The sequence below is a fragment of the Stenella coeruleoalba genome, assembly GCF_951394435.1.
Source record: "Stenella coeruleoalba genome assembly, chromosome: 5".
NCBI lineage: Eukaryota > Metazoa > Chordata > Mammalia > Artiodactyla > Delphinidae > Stenella > Stenella coeruleoalba.
In genome coordinates this window covers 11,600,652-11,616,580 of record NC_137150.1, presented here as the reverse complement: position 1 = coordinate 11,616,580, position 15,929 = coordinate 11,600,652, and the positions used below count along the sequence as shown (strand labels likewise).

At 38.8% G+C, this 15,929-nt stretch overlaps 1 protein-coding gene across 1 annotated transcript in view; it reads right to left on the bottom strand.

Annotated features, from left to right (window-relative positions):
- The window catches only part of COL6A5 (collagen type VI alpha 5 chain), a gene marked incomplete at both ends in the record, with an annotated part of 107,795 nt that overhangs the window by 36,700 nt on the left and 55,166 nt on the right, over positions 1 to 15,929 (bottom strand). The window contains 3 exons of the mRNA XM_079923203.1: positions 239 to 332; positions 3,278 to 3,765; positions 6,858 to 6,869. Of these exons, the coding sequence (XP_079779329.1) occupies positions 239 to 332; positions 3,278 to 3,765; positions 6,858 to 6,869 (594 nt within the window). The remainder of the gene's footprint in view (positions 1 to 238; positions 333 to 3,277; positions 3,766 to 6,857; positions 6,870 to 15,929) is intronic.

The window sequence follows — 15,929 nt, the reverse complement described above, 5'->3', positions numbered from 1 at the left end:
CTATCAAATTGTCCCCAGGAAAAGCCGAATCAATTGGGATAATCTTCTAAACCAATTTTCACATTCTATGGAAACTTCAAACATTACAGAGATTGAAACTCTGACATATGGTGTTGAAAGATCGGAAAACTTAGAATCTACAATCAAAAATATAATTCTTTGATAAAGGTAGATTTAATAACTCACCCAGAAGGCATTTAAGTGTTTCAGCACAATAAATTCTTCTCATTAGTCTTACCATAGCAAAGAGTACAGTGCCGAAGTCTTTCTAATGGTTCATATTCCCCATTTGGAGGAACAGGAAGCACCTGAAATGTTCCCGTGTTGTCAAACTGCATCAAAAAAGAAGTATATGCTTACTTGCTCATTTTCTTTAGTCATCATCAGCAATACACTGTGCACACACTTTAAGAGTTTGAAAAACACCTAACTAATCACCATCACCTTGCATTGTAGCCCATTGCTCTATTCAGTGCAACTTTATGCATACACACACACACACACACACACACACACACACACACACACACACACACACACTATCCCCCCTTGATCCTAAACATAACCCAAGGAAGCATATAGAACAGGTATGAGCAACCCAATTTTATGATGAGGAAACTACCACAAGTTAACCACAAGATTCACCCACTGGGGTAGATATTAATATCTCATTCTTATCTCCAAACCTGTAATTCTGCACTGAATTTTCACACACCTCTGATTATGCACCAGCTGTTTATGTACTATACATCAGTTTCTGGGGTTGGGTCTTGCAGAAATTTTACATTCACAAGTTTCCTTTAGCCTCTTTAAGTAGTGATTCCAACTATTTCCAACCAATCACACTATCTAGAAGAAGGCATATCTTTCAGATGTCAAGTGGATTTCTCCAATCACAAATTCCAATCAAAAGTTTATTCCATATTACTCAGCCATAAAATAAGTGAAATAATGCCATTTGCAGCAACATGGATGGGCCTAGAGATTATCATACTAAGTGAAGTCAGAAAGAGAAAGACAGATACCATGTGACATCACTAGTGGAATCTAAAATATGACACAAATGAACATATCTACAAAACAGAAATAGACTCCCAGACATAGAGAACAGACTTGTGATTGCCAAGGGGGTGGGAGGGGAGGGACGGATTGGGATTTTGGGATTAGAAGGTGCAAACTATTATATATAGAATGGATAAACAACAAGGTCCTACTGTATAGCAAAGGGAACTATATTCAATATCCTGTGGTAAACCATAATGGAAAAGTATATAAAAGAGAATGTATATGTATGCCTATATATATATATATGTGTGTGTGTGTGTATACATATATATATATATATAACTGAATCACGTTTTGTACAGCAGAAATTAACACAGCATGTAAATCAACTATACTTCAAATTTTAAAAGTTCTATTCCAAAAGGATGTAGACAGAGGACACTAAGTCTATTCAAAATTCTTGGTAGTACACTGCCTGATTTTGTCTGTTTCTTGATTATATTTTTGCTTTGATACTCACTGAGATGGGCAATATATAGCATTCATTCATTCAGACTCAATAACTATATATTGGGCATTTACTCTGTATGAGGCACCATGCAATACAGACAATTTAATTACAATAATAGAAATCTATAATTCCCAGGTGATGAGGGGATCTCTCAATCAACAGAGATGCTCATGCTTTTGTTCTTTCTCCCTTGTGAAATTAAAAGGTAGAAAAACCACCCCCTCTGTTTTTCTGTAAAGTGCTGACTGAGCATTTGGTAATATTTATTATCATCCCAGCCTTATAGTTAGAAAGTAGCTACTACATTCCTACTCTCTAGTTTTTATGAAACTGGATACTTTGGGTGTCATTTTGTGTTTGACCTTGTTGGTCCCCCATGTAAAGATTAACTGCAACCTTGGTAATCAAGGAAGTTTATTCACAGGGGTCAATCACATGCTCTTCATTCATCCATGCATTCATTCAACAAATATTTATTGAATGCCTACAATGTTAAATAGGTAATATTCTAGGTGCTGGGGATACAGAAATGAACAAAGCAGATAAAAACTCTATCCTACATTCTAGTGGGGAGACATATACCATAACAAAACCAATAAATAAATTATCTATGTTGGGAAGTAATTATTTTTATAGAAACTACTTCAAATTCCTACAATCCTTTCTGTCAGGATCTATTCTCCCTATGACTCCTATTTCCAAAATATTCATGGATATCTTACGATTATTGACTCTCTTCATGTTATAGAGGGCTTTTCTTTTTATAGTAGACATGTGTATTTGTGTAAATATAGACCTTTATAGGGCTTCCCTGGTGGCGCAGTGGTTGAGAGTCCGCCTGCCAATGCAGGGGACACGGGTTCGTGCCCCGGTCCAGGAAGATCCCACATGCCGCGGAGCGGCTGGGCCCGTAAGCCATGGCCGCTGAACCTGCGCGTCCAGAGCCTGTGTTCCGCAACGGGAGAAGCCACAACAGTGAGAAGCCGCGTACCACAAAAAAAAAAAAAAAAAAAAAAAAAAAAAAAAAAAAAAAGACCTTTATAACCTCTTGGATGACATAATGATTCCACCCAGGTCCAGGAGCATGTATTTCATGGATAATGAGTAGATTTTAAAATAGTTGAACAGTAGATGGAGAAGTTCTTCAGTTTGCAGGGAGAAAGAGGGAAGCACAGATCCCATGAGAATCTGTGAATCGAAAAGTGATGGAACCTCTCTTGGGAAAAAGGTTCATACTCATCAAAGTTTTACACCTTAAGGGTTCAAAAACCCCATAAACTTCACCCATTACAGGTTAAGTCCAGCTGTTCAATGAGATTCAGCTAGCAGATGACAGATTTGAGAAACACCAGGTTGGCAGAGGGCTGGTAAAGCATTATACTGATAGCCCTATTTCAAATCTTGATTTAGCCACTTAATAGCTGTACAAAATTGAAGAAGTCACTCAAACTCTCTGGGCCTCAGTTTCCTGATTTTTAAATGGAGATAACGTGCATTTACTTCAGAGGGTTGGCAAATGCCTGAGTGTTTATGTAAAGCTCTAGGGACAGTGCCTGGTGCCCAGCAGGACCTGAACAAAGGTGGCTGCTATCATTGGCTACTGTGCTTATTAAAAATTGGATTTCAGACCCTGGCAACAATACAGCTGTGAAAATTGCAAAGGAGGTCAAGAGGCCACATCTGTCCCCATACTCCCCAGTATTCCTGTCCTGCCAGTACTAATATCTTAAAAATAAATACGTTGACCAGGGAAGTACTTACCTCAAAAGCCTCCTCAAGGGAAACTCTTTCATTAAAAGCAAAGACTGCAGGGCTGATATCCAAGGCACTAAACTCCATGGTGGCCGTGATGATGGATGACCTACTGGCAGATTGTCCATTGCTAAAAAACACAGCGACTCTCTGCACATTGGCTCCTGCTAACATCCGCTTGAAGATGTTCCGAGCCACAAACTTCATCGAGTTACCAATGTCTCGGACTTCTCCGGAGTTTTGATATTTAATTTGGGAAAGAAGCTGGAGGAGTTGCTTCTTACTATGGTAGTCAGACCCACGGATGAGGTAGTTGGTGTCTAAGTCGAAGGAAACCACGACAACTCTTGCTCCCACAGGGCAATTATTTTCCCTGATGTGAAGGTCATTGACAATAGAAATGATGACGTCCCTCGTTTCATTAAATCTCTGCTCTGTGATATCGTAGGACTGGTCCAGGGCAAATACTAGCTCTGTTGGATACACTGGACACTTTTCTACAAAGATGAGAAGCAAAAGTATTAAGTTATTTCACTGGGTCAAAAGCCTTTCCCATTCCCTTTACTCCAGTGAGATAGGTTGACACTGAGGTCTGGGAAAATGCAAGTGTCACGTAAACCCTAGAACCAGAGGTACCCACATGTAAAGGGAGGAAAAGACTCTCCTTTGTTAGCCTGAAGGTGTTACCTAAATACAGAGCAGTGATATTTTGCTATATAATGCTCAGACTTCACTGCCCACCATCATTCTACTATTTAAAAAGAAATTGGAAGGAGTATTTGAGCTGATGGAACTTGCTGTATCTTGATTGTGGTGGTGATTACATGAATCTATGCATGTGTAAAAACCGAACAAAAGAGTGAATTTTACTGTATGGAAAATTTTTAAAGGAAACTATGGCTTATCAGAAAATCTGAAGGTAAGGTAACCCTCTTGCACTGTTGGTGGGAATGTAAATTGATACAACCACTATGGAGAACTGTATGGAGGTTCCTTAAAAAACTAAAAATAGAATTACTATATGACCCAGCAATCCCACTACTGGGAATATATCCAGAGAAAACCATAATTCAAAAAGAATCATGTAACACAATATTCACTGCAGCTCTATTTACAATAGCCAGGACATGCAAGCAACCTAAATGCCCATCGACAGATGAATGGATAAAGAAGATGTGGTACATATATACACTGGAATATTACTCAGCCATAAAAAGGAACGAAATTGGGTCATTTGTAGAGACGTGGGTGGATCTGGAGACTGTGATACAGAGTGAAGTAAGTCAGAAAGAGAAAAACAAATATTGTATATTAACGCATATATGTGGAACCTAGAAAAATGGTAGAGATGACCAGTTTGCAGGGCAGAAATAGAGACACAGATGTAGAGAACAAACATATGGACACCAAGTGGGGAAAGTGGTGGTGGGGGGTGGTGGTGGTGTGATGAATTGGGGGATTGGGATTGACATGTATATACTAATATGTATAAAATGGATAACTAATAAGAACCTGCTGTATAAAAAATATAAAATTCAAAAAAAAATCTGAAAGTTTATTCTCTTCAAAAATCTTCAGAAATGGGGCTTCCCTGGTGGCGCAGTGGTTGAGAGTCCGCCTGCTGATGCAGGGGTCACAGGTTCGTGCACCGGTCCAGGAAGATCCCACATGCTGTGGAGCGGATGGGCCCGTGAGCCATGGCTGCTGAGCCTGCGCGTCCAGAGCCTGTGCTCTGCAACGGGAGAGACCACAACAGTGAGAGGCCCACGTACCACAAAAAAAAAAAAATCTTCAGAAATGATCTACTAATAATGATAAAGTCAGCTGGAAGATTTTCATCCACTTATGTGCAAACATTTATTGAGTATCCACCATGTGAAATGCAGGGTAACATGTGCTGTGAGATACATATGAAGATGAACAAATCCAAGTTTGCCCTCGAGGAACTTGTCTGGGGAAGATCACGATATTGAAAGGTAGAGAGTGATTATTATTCTTCACAGGGATTCAGAGGACAAAGAGGCTGTTTCCAGAGAGAGAGGATTTCAGGGGCTTTGGGATGACAGCGAGGGTGGCAGGAGGAAGGGGGCAGCACAGTGGACCATGGCAGGCTTTCAACAAGCTATTATAAAGATGGGACTGTCTGTAATCTCCAACTCAATCCTAATAGTTTTATGATGACTGCACTTTGGGAATTTCATAGGTAATCTGCCCTATGTATCAAACCAAACTTTTCAAAGTCCTTGTTAAAGTCTGAACACAGGAAGAGAAAATGAAATTATTTAAAAATTAAGCACCCCCTCATCTACATCTACTCTCCCCAACCTAGCTAACTATCAAAATGCATAAAACTCAAAATATAGCATCTCCCCACCATTGTTACCAGTAACAGAAATAGAAGAGGAAGTGTTGATTTTGAGATGTATTTTGAATCAAGACATTTTGCTGTGAAGAAATTTTTAAAATATGCAAGCCAATAATGAAAAAGAAAATGAGAAAAATGGACTATGCCTTATTTCTTAGCCCTATACTAAAAATGATTAATGAAGTGGTAGATAGCATCTTCAGACCTATCATCACAGATTTTCCTAGAAGGCAGCACAAGTTTCCATTTATTTTTAATCTCTCCCTTTCTTAGTGCCCAGTAGGGTACCTGATAAATTTAATTCAAACCCCTGAAGTTTTACTGAGTGCTTAGATTTACTAAGATTTTCTTTTTTTGGAATAAAGTGAATGGTGCCAAACTTTGGGATGAGCTCAAAGATCCGGTGGATCTATGTCAGCAGGCCTCTAGGAGACCAGGAGCTCTTGGAGTTGACTTAACCGGCTCAGGGGTGACATCATCCGAGGGGTCTAAGGCACCACAGAACACCGACTGTAGTCTAGGCCCCAAGAAGACCATCCTCCATGCTCTGGGTCAGGCTGACGAGTGGTGGGCACATGGAGGTGAAAGCTGTGAATGGAGGTCAGAGAGAGGAAAGGAAACATCACCCGTCCAAGGAGCCAGTGTCCACGGACTCAGCAGCAGATGGAACAACAGAATGGGTCAGGCAGCGAGCAGCCCTGCACTGAATTGCCCAGCAACACAGGACCTACCCCGTGAAGAAAATTAGTTGGAAACTGGCAGGACCTGGAAAGAACAGCAGTGTGAAAGATCTGGGAGCTGGCGGTCAGCATTTTATAGTTAAGTCCAAACATGACACTTAAAATTATAGTCATAATAAGTGTCTGCACAGAAGGAAGAAGTCTCTTTTCCCATGGGGATGAGAGTTTCTTTTTTTTTCCTTTGTGAAGTGTTTATTCAAATATTTTGCCCATTTACTTTTATTTTTTTTTATTTATTGAAGTATAGTTGATTTACAGTGTTGTGTTAGTTACAACAAAGTGATTCAGTTAGACATACATATATATATCTATTTTTTCCCAATTCTTTTCCCTTATAGGTTGTTATAAACTATTGAGTATAGTTCCTTGTGCTATACAGTAGGTCCTTGTTGGTTATCTATTTTATATATAGTAGTGTGTATATGGTCTTGTCAGAATGCAAGAATTATTTCAGCAAGCTGCATAATATGGTAAGGATACTCACCTTTCCAACAAGCTATAAAGAGGAGAGAGAGAGAAAGAGTCTGTTACACTTTTGGAATGCTGACTGAAAATAATCCAAAAAATAAAATTTCAACAAAGTTTAATATTCTGTTTAACTCTAATTGCAAATGGGGCTAGTTTCTAGTAACAGGAAGCCAAGGTTAAAGGATGGAGGAGGGTGGACACAGAAGTTTATTATTTTGTGGATCTTCCTGACCTTTCCTCCTTGTGAGCTGTGGCCAGCAGACATTAGCAGAATTCTGGTTGAAATTTGAATCACTGATCACTTGTTTTAGAAACAGAACAGATGAGCCTCTGATTAAAAGGTAAGATAGCTAAAATTCAATTTGTTTTGTCTCTATTTTACAGCCTTCTGAGAGCCATTCAACAAGGCAGGACTAAAATACGGGGTCTTATTTTCTTCCCTGATGAGCACCTTGGGAACCTCTATTTTTCTGCAGAGCTGTGGAGATTTCCAAATGAACTTCGTCTCTGCTAAAAAAAATACAGCTCCTGTGTTTGTGTGATCTTGTATCCAGACTGAGGGAATCCTCTGCTTTCTCCCGAGCATCTGGTTTCTCCAAGTGATTTACCTGGTAAGCATGAGATGTAACAGGGGGAACTATTGGCAAATCTTGAAGAAAGCACAGGCCTGACAATTTCCATGTTCATTTTACTCAATTCCTAGGAAGCAAATGAAGCACTCCGAGACAATAAAAGATTTTACTAGCCCTGTCAACAAACTGGTCATCCATCCTGCTGGCCCACAGCCCACAAACACCCTCACATCAACCCTAGGAACATTTTTGTTTGTCTTCATCCTACAGTTGCTGAGATGCTGACTGCCAACAGAGAGCACACAGAACTCACGGCCTCCTCTGCATCTCAAGGCCTGAAATAGATCTCTCTTCCTGACTGAGAAGTCCCATTTGTTAACTTCCAGCCCAGCTGTGAGGCCAGAAGAACAAACTCTAGAATTAGGTGCATTTGTCTGAGTTTCAGTCTGGGGAAACTACTTGACCTCTTTTAGGGTGTTTCTTTTTTTTAATTTAGTTTTTCCTGAAAATTCTCTTTTTTATGTCTCTCCTTCTAAGACTCCAATTACTTGGGCCCTCCTGTTTTATTCCCAACCTCCCTTTCTCTCTCCTTTCTCCCCAGCTTCCTAGATCTCTTACTTTATTCCGGGGGAAGTTCCCATCCACCATCCCAGGGCCCTCATGCCAGTGCGTCTGGAGCTGCTGTAGGGCTGAAGAACAAACATGGTGCAGCAGGAGTCCAACCTTGCAGGGCATCTGAATTAGCTCCAAAGGCCTGTCACCCAAACCCCTATCTCAGTTCTGCATTCTAGAGTTCCATGCTCTCTGATCAGCACCCTGTCTGGTTATAGATTCTGCCCACTCCACAACAACCCCTTAATTTCTTGGCTAACTCCTTTCATGCAGTGTTGGAAAATGCCCTCACACCCCAAATCCTCCAAGATAGGTATTCACCTCCCTGCCCCTTCCACCCCTTGGGTCTTCCCTGATTTAGATCACACACTCCTCTCCCTACAATAGCTCTCCTCTTGTCCTCTCCCTGTGCCCCAGGCTGGTTCTCACCTCCTCCCTGTGCTGGAGAGCCTTTCAGCTCTCAAGTGACATCTTTGACATGGGTTCCCCCACTCAACATTGGAGTTTTCTCCACTGGCTGCTTCTTGCCTCTTTCCAAGTTGCCCACACTTGGTGGGATTTCCTCATCTCTGCAGTGCCATTTTTTCTGGTGTTGGGCCCACTCTTTTTGCTAATGCATCTCCCTGGGTTCATCTCTTGGAATTCTATTTCTGTCTCTCTAGTTTCACATCCTTTGGAAGCTCATTCATCCCTGCGGCTCTAAGGATGTTAGTAACTCCAGCTTCCATTCTGCCTGTAGATCATTTCACTTTAGGGTCTACACAGCATTCCTCTGCCTCTAAAATGTTTAAACTCATCACTTCTTCCTACCAATAGATTTTCTTCACAATTCTTCCTCTGCCTTCTCATCCTCAGTGGTACCAAACCTCTCCCGCTGTGGTCTTAGAGTTTTTATTTATTTATTTATTTTAAATTTTATTTTAATTATTTATTTTTTTATACAGCAGGTTGTTAGTTATCTATTTTATACATATTAGTGTATACATGTCAATCCCAATCTCCCAATTCATCCCACCACCACCTCCTCCCCCCGGCTTTCCTCCCTTTGTGTCCATATGTTTGTTCTCTACATCTGTGTCTCTATTTCTGCCTTGCAAACCGGTTCTTCTGTACCATTTTACCAGATTCCACATAAATGAATTAACATACGATATTTGTTTTTCTCTTTCTGACTTACTTCACTCCATATGACAGCCTCTGGGTACAACCATGTCTCTACAAATGACCCAATTTCATTCCTGTTTATGGCTGTGTAATATTCCATTGTATATATGTACTACATCTTCTTTAGCCATTCGTCTGTCAGTGGACATTTAGGTTGCTTCCATGACCTGGTTATTGTAAATAGTGCTGAAATGAACATTGGGGTGCATGCATCTTTTTGAATTATGGTTTTCTCAGGGTATATGCCCAGTTGTGGGATTGCTGGGTCATATGGTAATTCTATTTTTAGTATTTTAAGGAACCTCCATACTGTTCTCCATAGTGGCTATATCAATTTACATTCCCACTAAGAGTGCAAGACGGTCCCATTTATTCCACACCCTCTCCAGCATTTATAGTTTGTAGAGTTTGCCATGACGACCACTCTGACTGGTGTGAGGTGATAACTCATTGTGGTTTTGATTTGCATTTCTCTAATGATTAGTTATGTTGAGCATCTTTTCATGTGCTTCTTGGCCATCTGTATGTCTTCTTTGGAGAAATGTCCATTTAGGTTTTCTGCCCATTTTTGGATTGGGTTGTTTGTTTTTTTAATATCGAGCTACATGAGTTGTTTATATAATTTGGAGATTAACCTTTTGTCCATTGATTCATTTGCAAATATTTTCTCCCATTCTGAGGGTTTTCTTTTCATCTCATTTATAGTTTCCTTTATTGTGCAAGAGCTTTTAAATTTCATTAAGTCCCATTTGTTTATTTTTGTTTTCATCTCCATTACTCTAGGAGGTGGGTCAGAAAAGACCTTGCTGTGATTTACGTCAAAGAATGTTCTTTCTATGTTTTTCTCTAAGAGTTTTATAGTGTATGGCCTTACATTTAGTTCTTTAGTCCATTTTGAGTATATTTTTGTGTATGGTGTTAGGAAGAGTTCTAATTTCATTCTTTTACATGTAGCTGTTCAGTTTTCCCAGCAGCACTTATTGAAGAAACTGTTTTTTATTCATTGTTTATCCTTGCCTCCTTTGTCACAGGTTAATTGACCATAGGTGCGTGGGTGTATCTCTGGGCTTTCTATCCTGTTCCATTGATCTATATGTCTATCTTTGTGCCAGTACCATACTGTCTGATTACTGTAGCTTTGTAGTATAGTCTGAAGTCTGGGAGCCTGATTCCTCCAGCTCCATTTTTTCCCCTCAGGATTGTGTTGGCTATTTGGGGTCTTTTGTGTCTCCATACAAATTTTAAGATTTTTTTGTTCTAGCTCTGTAAAAAAATATCACTGGTAATTTGAGAGGGATTGCATTGAATCTGTAGATGGCTTTGGGTAGTACAGTCGTTTTCACAATATTGATTCTTCCAATCCAAGAACATGGTATATCTCTCCATCTGTTTGTGTTATCTTTGATTTCTTTCGTCAGTGTCTTATGGTTTTCTGAGTACAGGTCTTTTACCTCCTTCAGGAGGTTTATTCCTAGGTATTTTATTCTTTTTGTTGTGATGGTGAATGGGATTGTTTCCTTAACTTCTTTTTCTGATCTTTCATTGTTAGTGTATAGGAATGCCAGAGATTTCTGTGCATTAATTTTGTATCCTGTTACTTTATCAAATTCATTGATTAGCTCTAGTAGTTTTCTGGTGGCATCATTAAGATTATCTATGTATAGCATCATGTCATCTGTAAACAGTGACAGTTTTACTTCTTCTTTTCCAATATGTATTCCTTTTTCTTCTCTGATGGTGGTGGCTAGGACTTCCAAAACTATGTTGAATAATAGTGGCGAGAGTGTACATCCTTGTCTTTTTCCTGGTCTTAGAGGAAATGCATTCCGTGTTTCACCATTGAGAATGATGTTTGCTGTGGGTTTGTCGGATATGGCCTTTATCATGTTGAGTTAGGTTCCCTCTATACCCACTTTCTGGAGAGTTTTTATCATAAATGGGTGTTGAATTTTGTCAAAAGCTTTTTCTGCATCTACTGAGATTATCATATGGTTCTTATCCTTCAGTTTGTTAATATGGTATATCACATTGATTGATTTGTGTATATTGAAGAATCCTTGCATCCCTGGATAAATCCCACTTGATCATGGTGTATGATCCTTTTAATGTGTTGTTGGATTCTGTTTGCTAGCATTTTGTTGAGGACTTTTGCATCTATATTCATCAGTGACATTGGTCTGTAATTTTCTTTTTCTGTAGTATCTTTGTCTGGTTTTGGTATCAGGCTGATGGTGGCCTCATAGAATGAGTTTGGGAGTGTTTCTTCCTCTGCAATTATTTGGAAGAGTTCAAGATGGATGGGTGTTAGCTCTTCTCTAAATGTTTGATAGAATTCACCCAGGAAGCCATCTGGTACTGGACTTTTGTTTGTTGGAAGATTTTTAATCACAGTTTCAATTTCATTACTTGTGATTGGTCTGTTCATATTTTCTATTTCTTCCTAGCTCAGTCTTAGAAGGTTATACCTTTCTAAGAATTTGTCCGTTTCTTCCTGGTTGTCCATTTTATTGGCATAGATTTGCTTGTAGTAGTCTCTTAGGGTGCTGTGTATTTCTGTGGTGTCTGTTGTAACTTCTCCTTTTTCATTTCTATTCTTATTGATTTGAGTCCTCTCCCTCTTTTTCTCAATGAGTCTTGCTAATTGTTTAACAATTTAGTTTATCTTCTCAAAGAACCAGCTTTCAGTTTTATTGATCATTGTTACTATTTTCTTTGTTTCTATTTCATTTATTTCTGCTCTGATCTTTATGATTTCTTTCCTTCTGCTAACTTTGGGTTTTGTTTGTTCTTCTTTCTCTAGTCCCTTTAGGTGTAAGGTTAGATTATTTATTTATGATTTTTCTTGTTTCTTGAGGTAGGCTTGTATTGCTATAAACTTTCCTCTTAGAACTGCTTTTGTTGCATCCCATAGGTTTTGGATTACTGTGTTTTTGTTGTAATTTGTCTCTAGGTGTTTTTTGATTTCCTCTTTGATTTCTTCAGTGATCTCTTGGCTATTTAGTAACTCATTGTTTAGCCTCCATGGGTTTGTGTTTTTTACGTTTTTTTTCCCTGTAATTCATTTCGAATCTCATAGCGTTGTGGTTGGAAAACATGTTTGATATGATTTCAATTTTCTTAAATTTACCAAGGCTAATTTGTGACCGAAGATGTGATTTATCCTGGAGAATGTTCCATGGGCACTGGAGAAGAAAGTGTGATCTGCTGTTTTTGGATGGAATGTCCTATAAATATCAATTAAATACACTGGTCTATTGTGTCATTTAAAGCTTGTGTTTCCTTATCAATTTTCTCTCTGTATGATATGTCCATTGGTATAAGTGAGGTGTTAAAGTCCCCCACTATTATTGTGTTACTGTCGATTTCCTGTTTTATAGCTGTTAGCATTTGCCTTATGTATTGAGGTGCTCCTATGCTGGGTGCATATATATTTATAATTGTTATATCTTCTTCTTGGATTGAACCCTTGATCATTATGTAGTGTCCTTCCTTGTCTTTTGTAACATTCTTTATTTTAAAGTCTATTTTATCTGATATGAGTATTGTTACTCCAGCTTTCTTTTGATTTCCATTTTCATAGAATATCTTTTTCCATCCCCTCACTTTCAGTCTGTATGTGTCCCTTGGACTGAAGTGGGTCTCTTGTAGACAGCATATATATATATATATAATATATATATTATATATATATATATATATATATTATATATATATATCTTGTTTTTGTATCCATTCACTAATTTGGCTGGAGCATTTAATCCATTAACATTTGAGGTAATTATTAATATGTATGTTCCTATTACCATTTTCTTAATTGTTTTGGGTTTGCTTTTGTAGGTCCTTTACTTCTCTTGTGTTTCCCACTTAGAGAAGTTCCTTTAGCATTTGTTGTAGAGCTGGTTTGGTGGTGCTGAATTCTTTTAGCTTTTGCTTGTCTATAAAGCTTTTGATTTCTCCATTGTATCTGAATGAGATCCTTGCTGGGTAGAGTAATCTTGGTTGTAGGTTTTTCCCTTTCATCACTCTAAATATATCATGCCACTCCTCCCTGGCTTGTAGAGTTTCTGCTGAGCAATCAGCTGTTAACCTTATGGGGGTTCCCTTGTATGTTACTTGTTGTTTTTCCCTTGTTGCTTTTAATAATTTTTCTTTGTCTTTAATTTTTGTAAATTTGATTACTATGTGTCTTGGTGTGTTTCTCCTTAGGTTTATCCTGTCTGGGACTCTCTGTGCTTCCTGGACTTGGGCAGCTATTTCCTTTCCCATGTTAGGGAAGTTTTCAACTATAATCTCTTCAAATATTTTCTGAGATCCTTTCTCTCTCTCTTCTTCTGGGACTGGTATAATGCAAATATTGGTCCGTTTAATGTTGTCCCAGAGGTCTCTTAGGGTGTCTTCATTTATTTTCATTCTTTTTTTCTTTATTCTGTTCCATGGCAGTGAATTCCACCATTCTGTCTTCTTCCAGGTCAGTTATCCGTTCTTCTGCCTCAGTTATTCTGCTATTGATTCCTTCTAGTGTATTTTTCATTTCAGTTATTGTATTGTTCATCTCTGTTTGTTCTTTAATTCTTCTAGGTCTTTGTTAAACATTTCTTGCATCTTCTCAATCTTTACCTCCATTCTTTTTCCAAGGTCCTGGATCATCTTCACTATCAATATTCTGAATTCTTTTTCTGGAAGGTTGCCTATCTCCACTTCATTTAATTGTTTTTCTGGGGTTTTATCTTGTTCCTTCATCTGGTACATAGCCCTCTGCCTTTTCACTTTATCTGTCTTTCTGTGAATGTGGTTTTTGTTCCACAGACTTCAGGATTGTAGTTCTTGTTTCTATAGTCTTCCCTCTGGTAGATGAGGCTATCTAAGAGGCTTGTGCAAGCTTCCTGATGGGACGGACTGGTGGTGGGTAGAGCTGGGTGTTGCTCAGGTGGGCAGAGCTCAGTAAAACTTTAATCTACTTGTCTGGTGATAGGTGGGGGTGAGTGCCCTCCCTATTCGTTGTTTGGCCTGAGGTGACCCAGCACTTGAGGCTACAGGCTCTTTAGTGGTGCTAATCATGGACTCTAGGAGTGCTCATGTCAAGGAGTACATCCCAGAACTTCTGCTGCCAGTGTCCATTTCCCTGCAGTGAGCCACAGCCACCCCCCACCTCTGCAGGAGACCCTCCAACACTAGCAGGTAGGTCTCATTCAGTCTCCTATGAGGTCACTTCTCCTTCTCCCTGGGTCCTGATACACACACTACTTTGTGTTTGCCCTCCAAGAGTGGAATCTCTGTATCCCCCAGTCCTGTTTAAGTTCTGCAATCAAATCCTGCTAGCCTTCAAAGTCTAATTCTCCGGGAATTCCTCCTCCTGTTGCCGGACCCCCAGGCTGGGAAGCCTGACATGGGTCTCAGAACCTTCAATCCAGTGGGTGGACTTCTGTGGTATAATTGTTCTCCATTTTGTGAGTCACCCACTCACCAGTTATGAGATTTGATTTTATTGTGATTGCACCCCCTCCTACCATCTCATTGTAGTTTCTCCTTTGTCTTTGGATGTGATGTATCTTTTTTAGTGAGTTCCAGTGTTTTTTTATCAATGATTGTTCAGCAGTTACTTGTGATTCTGGTGCTCTTGCAAGAGGGAGTCCTTACAGTTGTTTTAAACTTGTTTTTGTTGTTGGTCTTTCCTGGCCATATACTTGCAATGACTACATTTTTATCCAGTCTCTTATAATAAGTCTTTCTGATTTTCCCATTTTCCATTCTTCTGACTGTGATTGTATAGGCATGAATATAAATTGAAACATGAAGAAAGACAAATCACCTAGAATTCTACCACCCTAACACAATACATGGTTACATTTTCCCAATTCCTCTTCTAGTATTTGTTTCTATGTATATATATTTACCTATATGTAAAAATGAAGAGTCAATTTAATTTTCTAGTTTTTAATGACAATATTTTTCATATTTGTGTGAGTCTTCATAAAAATCATATCTGCTTAATATTTTATCAGAGCATGATGGACTATAACCCAATTATTCTATAAGTATAAACAGTCTACTTATATAGTCATTTTTCTCTAATGAATAATATTTCAGCAACCTCTGTACCTATAATTTTTTTTCCTTTATTTCCTTAGCATAAATTTCCAGAAATGAGATCACTGGGTTTCTTTCTACTTCATATTCTCCTTGATCATAATGAAAGACAACCTCTCTCTTTGTTGACCCTGCTTTATTCCTTTGTTGAAACTACTATTTTTCTTTAAAAAATTATTTTATTGAAGCATAGTTGATTTACAATGTTGTGTTAATTTCTCCTGTACAGATAAGTGATTCAGTTATTCATATATATACATATACACATTATTTTCCATTATGGTTTATCTCAGGATAGTGAATATGCTTCCCTGTGCTACACAGTAGGACCTTGTTGTTTACCCTTTCTATATGTAATAGTTTGCACCTGCTAATCCCAAACTCCCAATCAATCCCTCCCCACCCCCCACCCCCTTGGCAACCACAAGTGTGTTCTCTATGTCTCTGAGTCTGTGAAACTATTCTCTTGCTGCTTCCCATCATTTCCTATAACCAGATTCAATGACTTCCATTCAAGCAGCCTTCATTAATTAAGTAGCCAACCAATCCCAGATCCCCATGTCCATCCCTTTAACACCATGCCCTCCAGGCCTTTGTACATAATTGTTATACTAGTGTGAGCTGAGTCACACACCTTTTGAGTTGGTCACTGA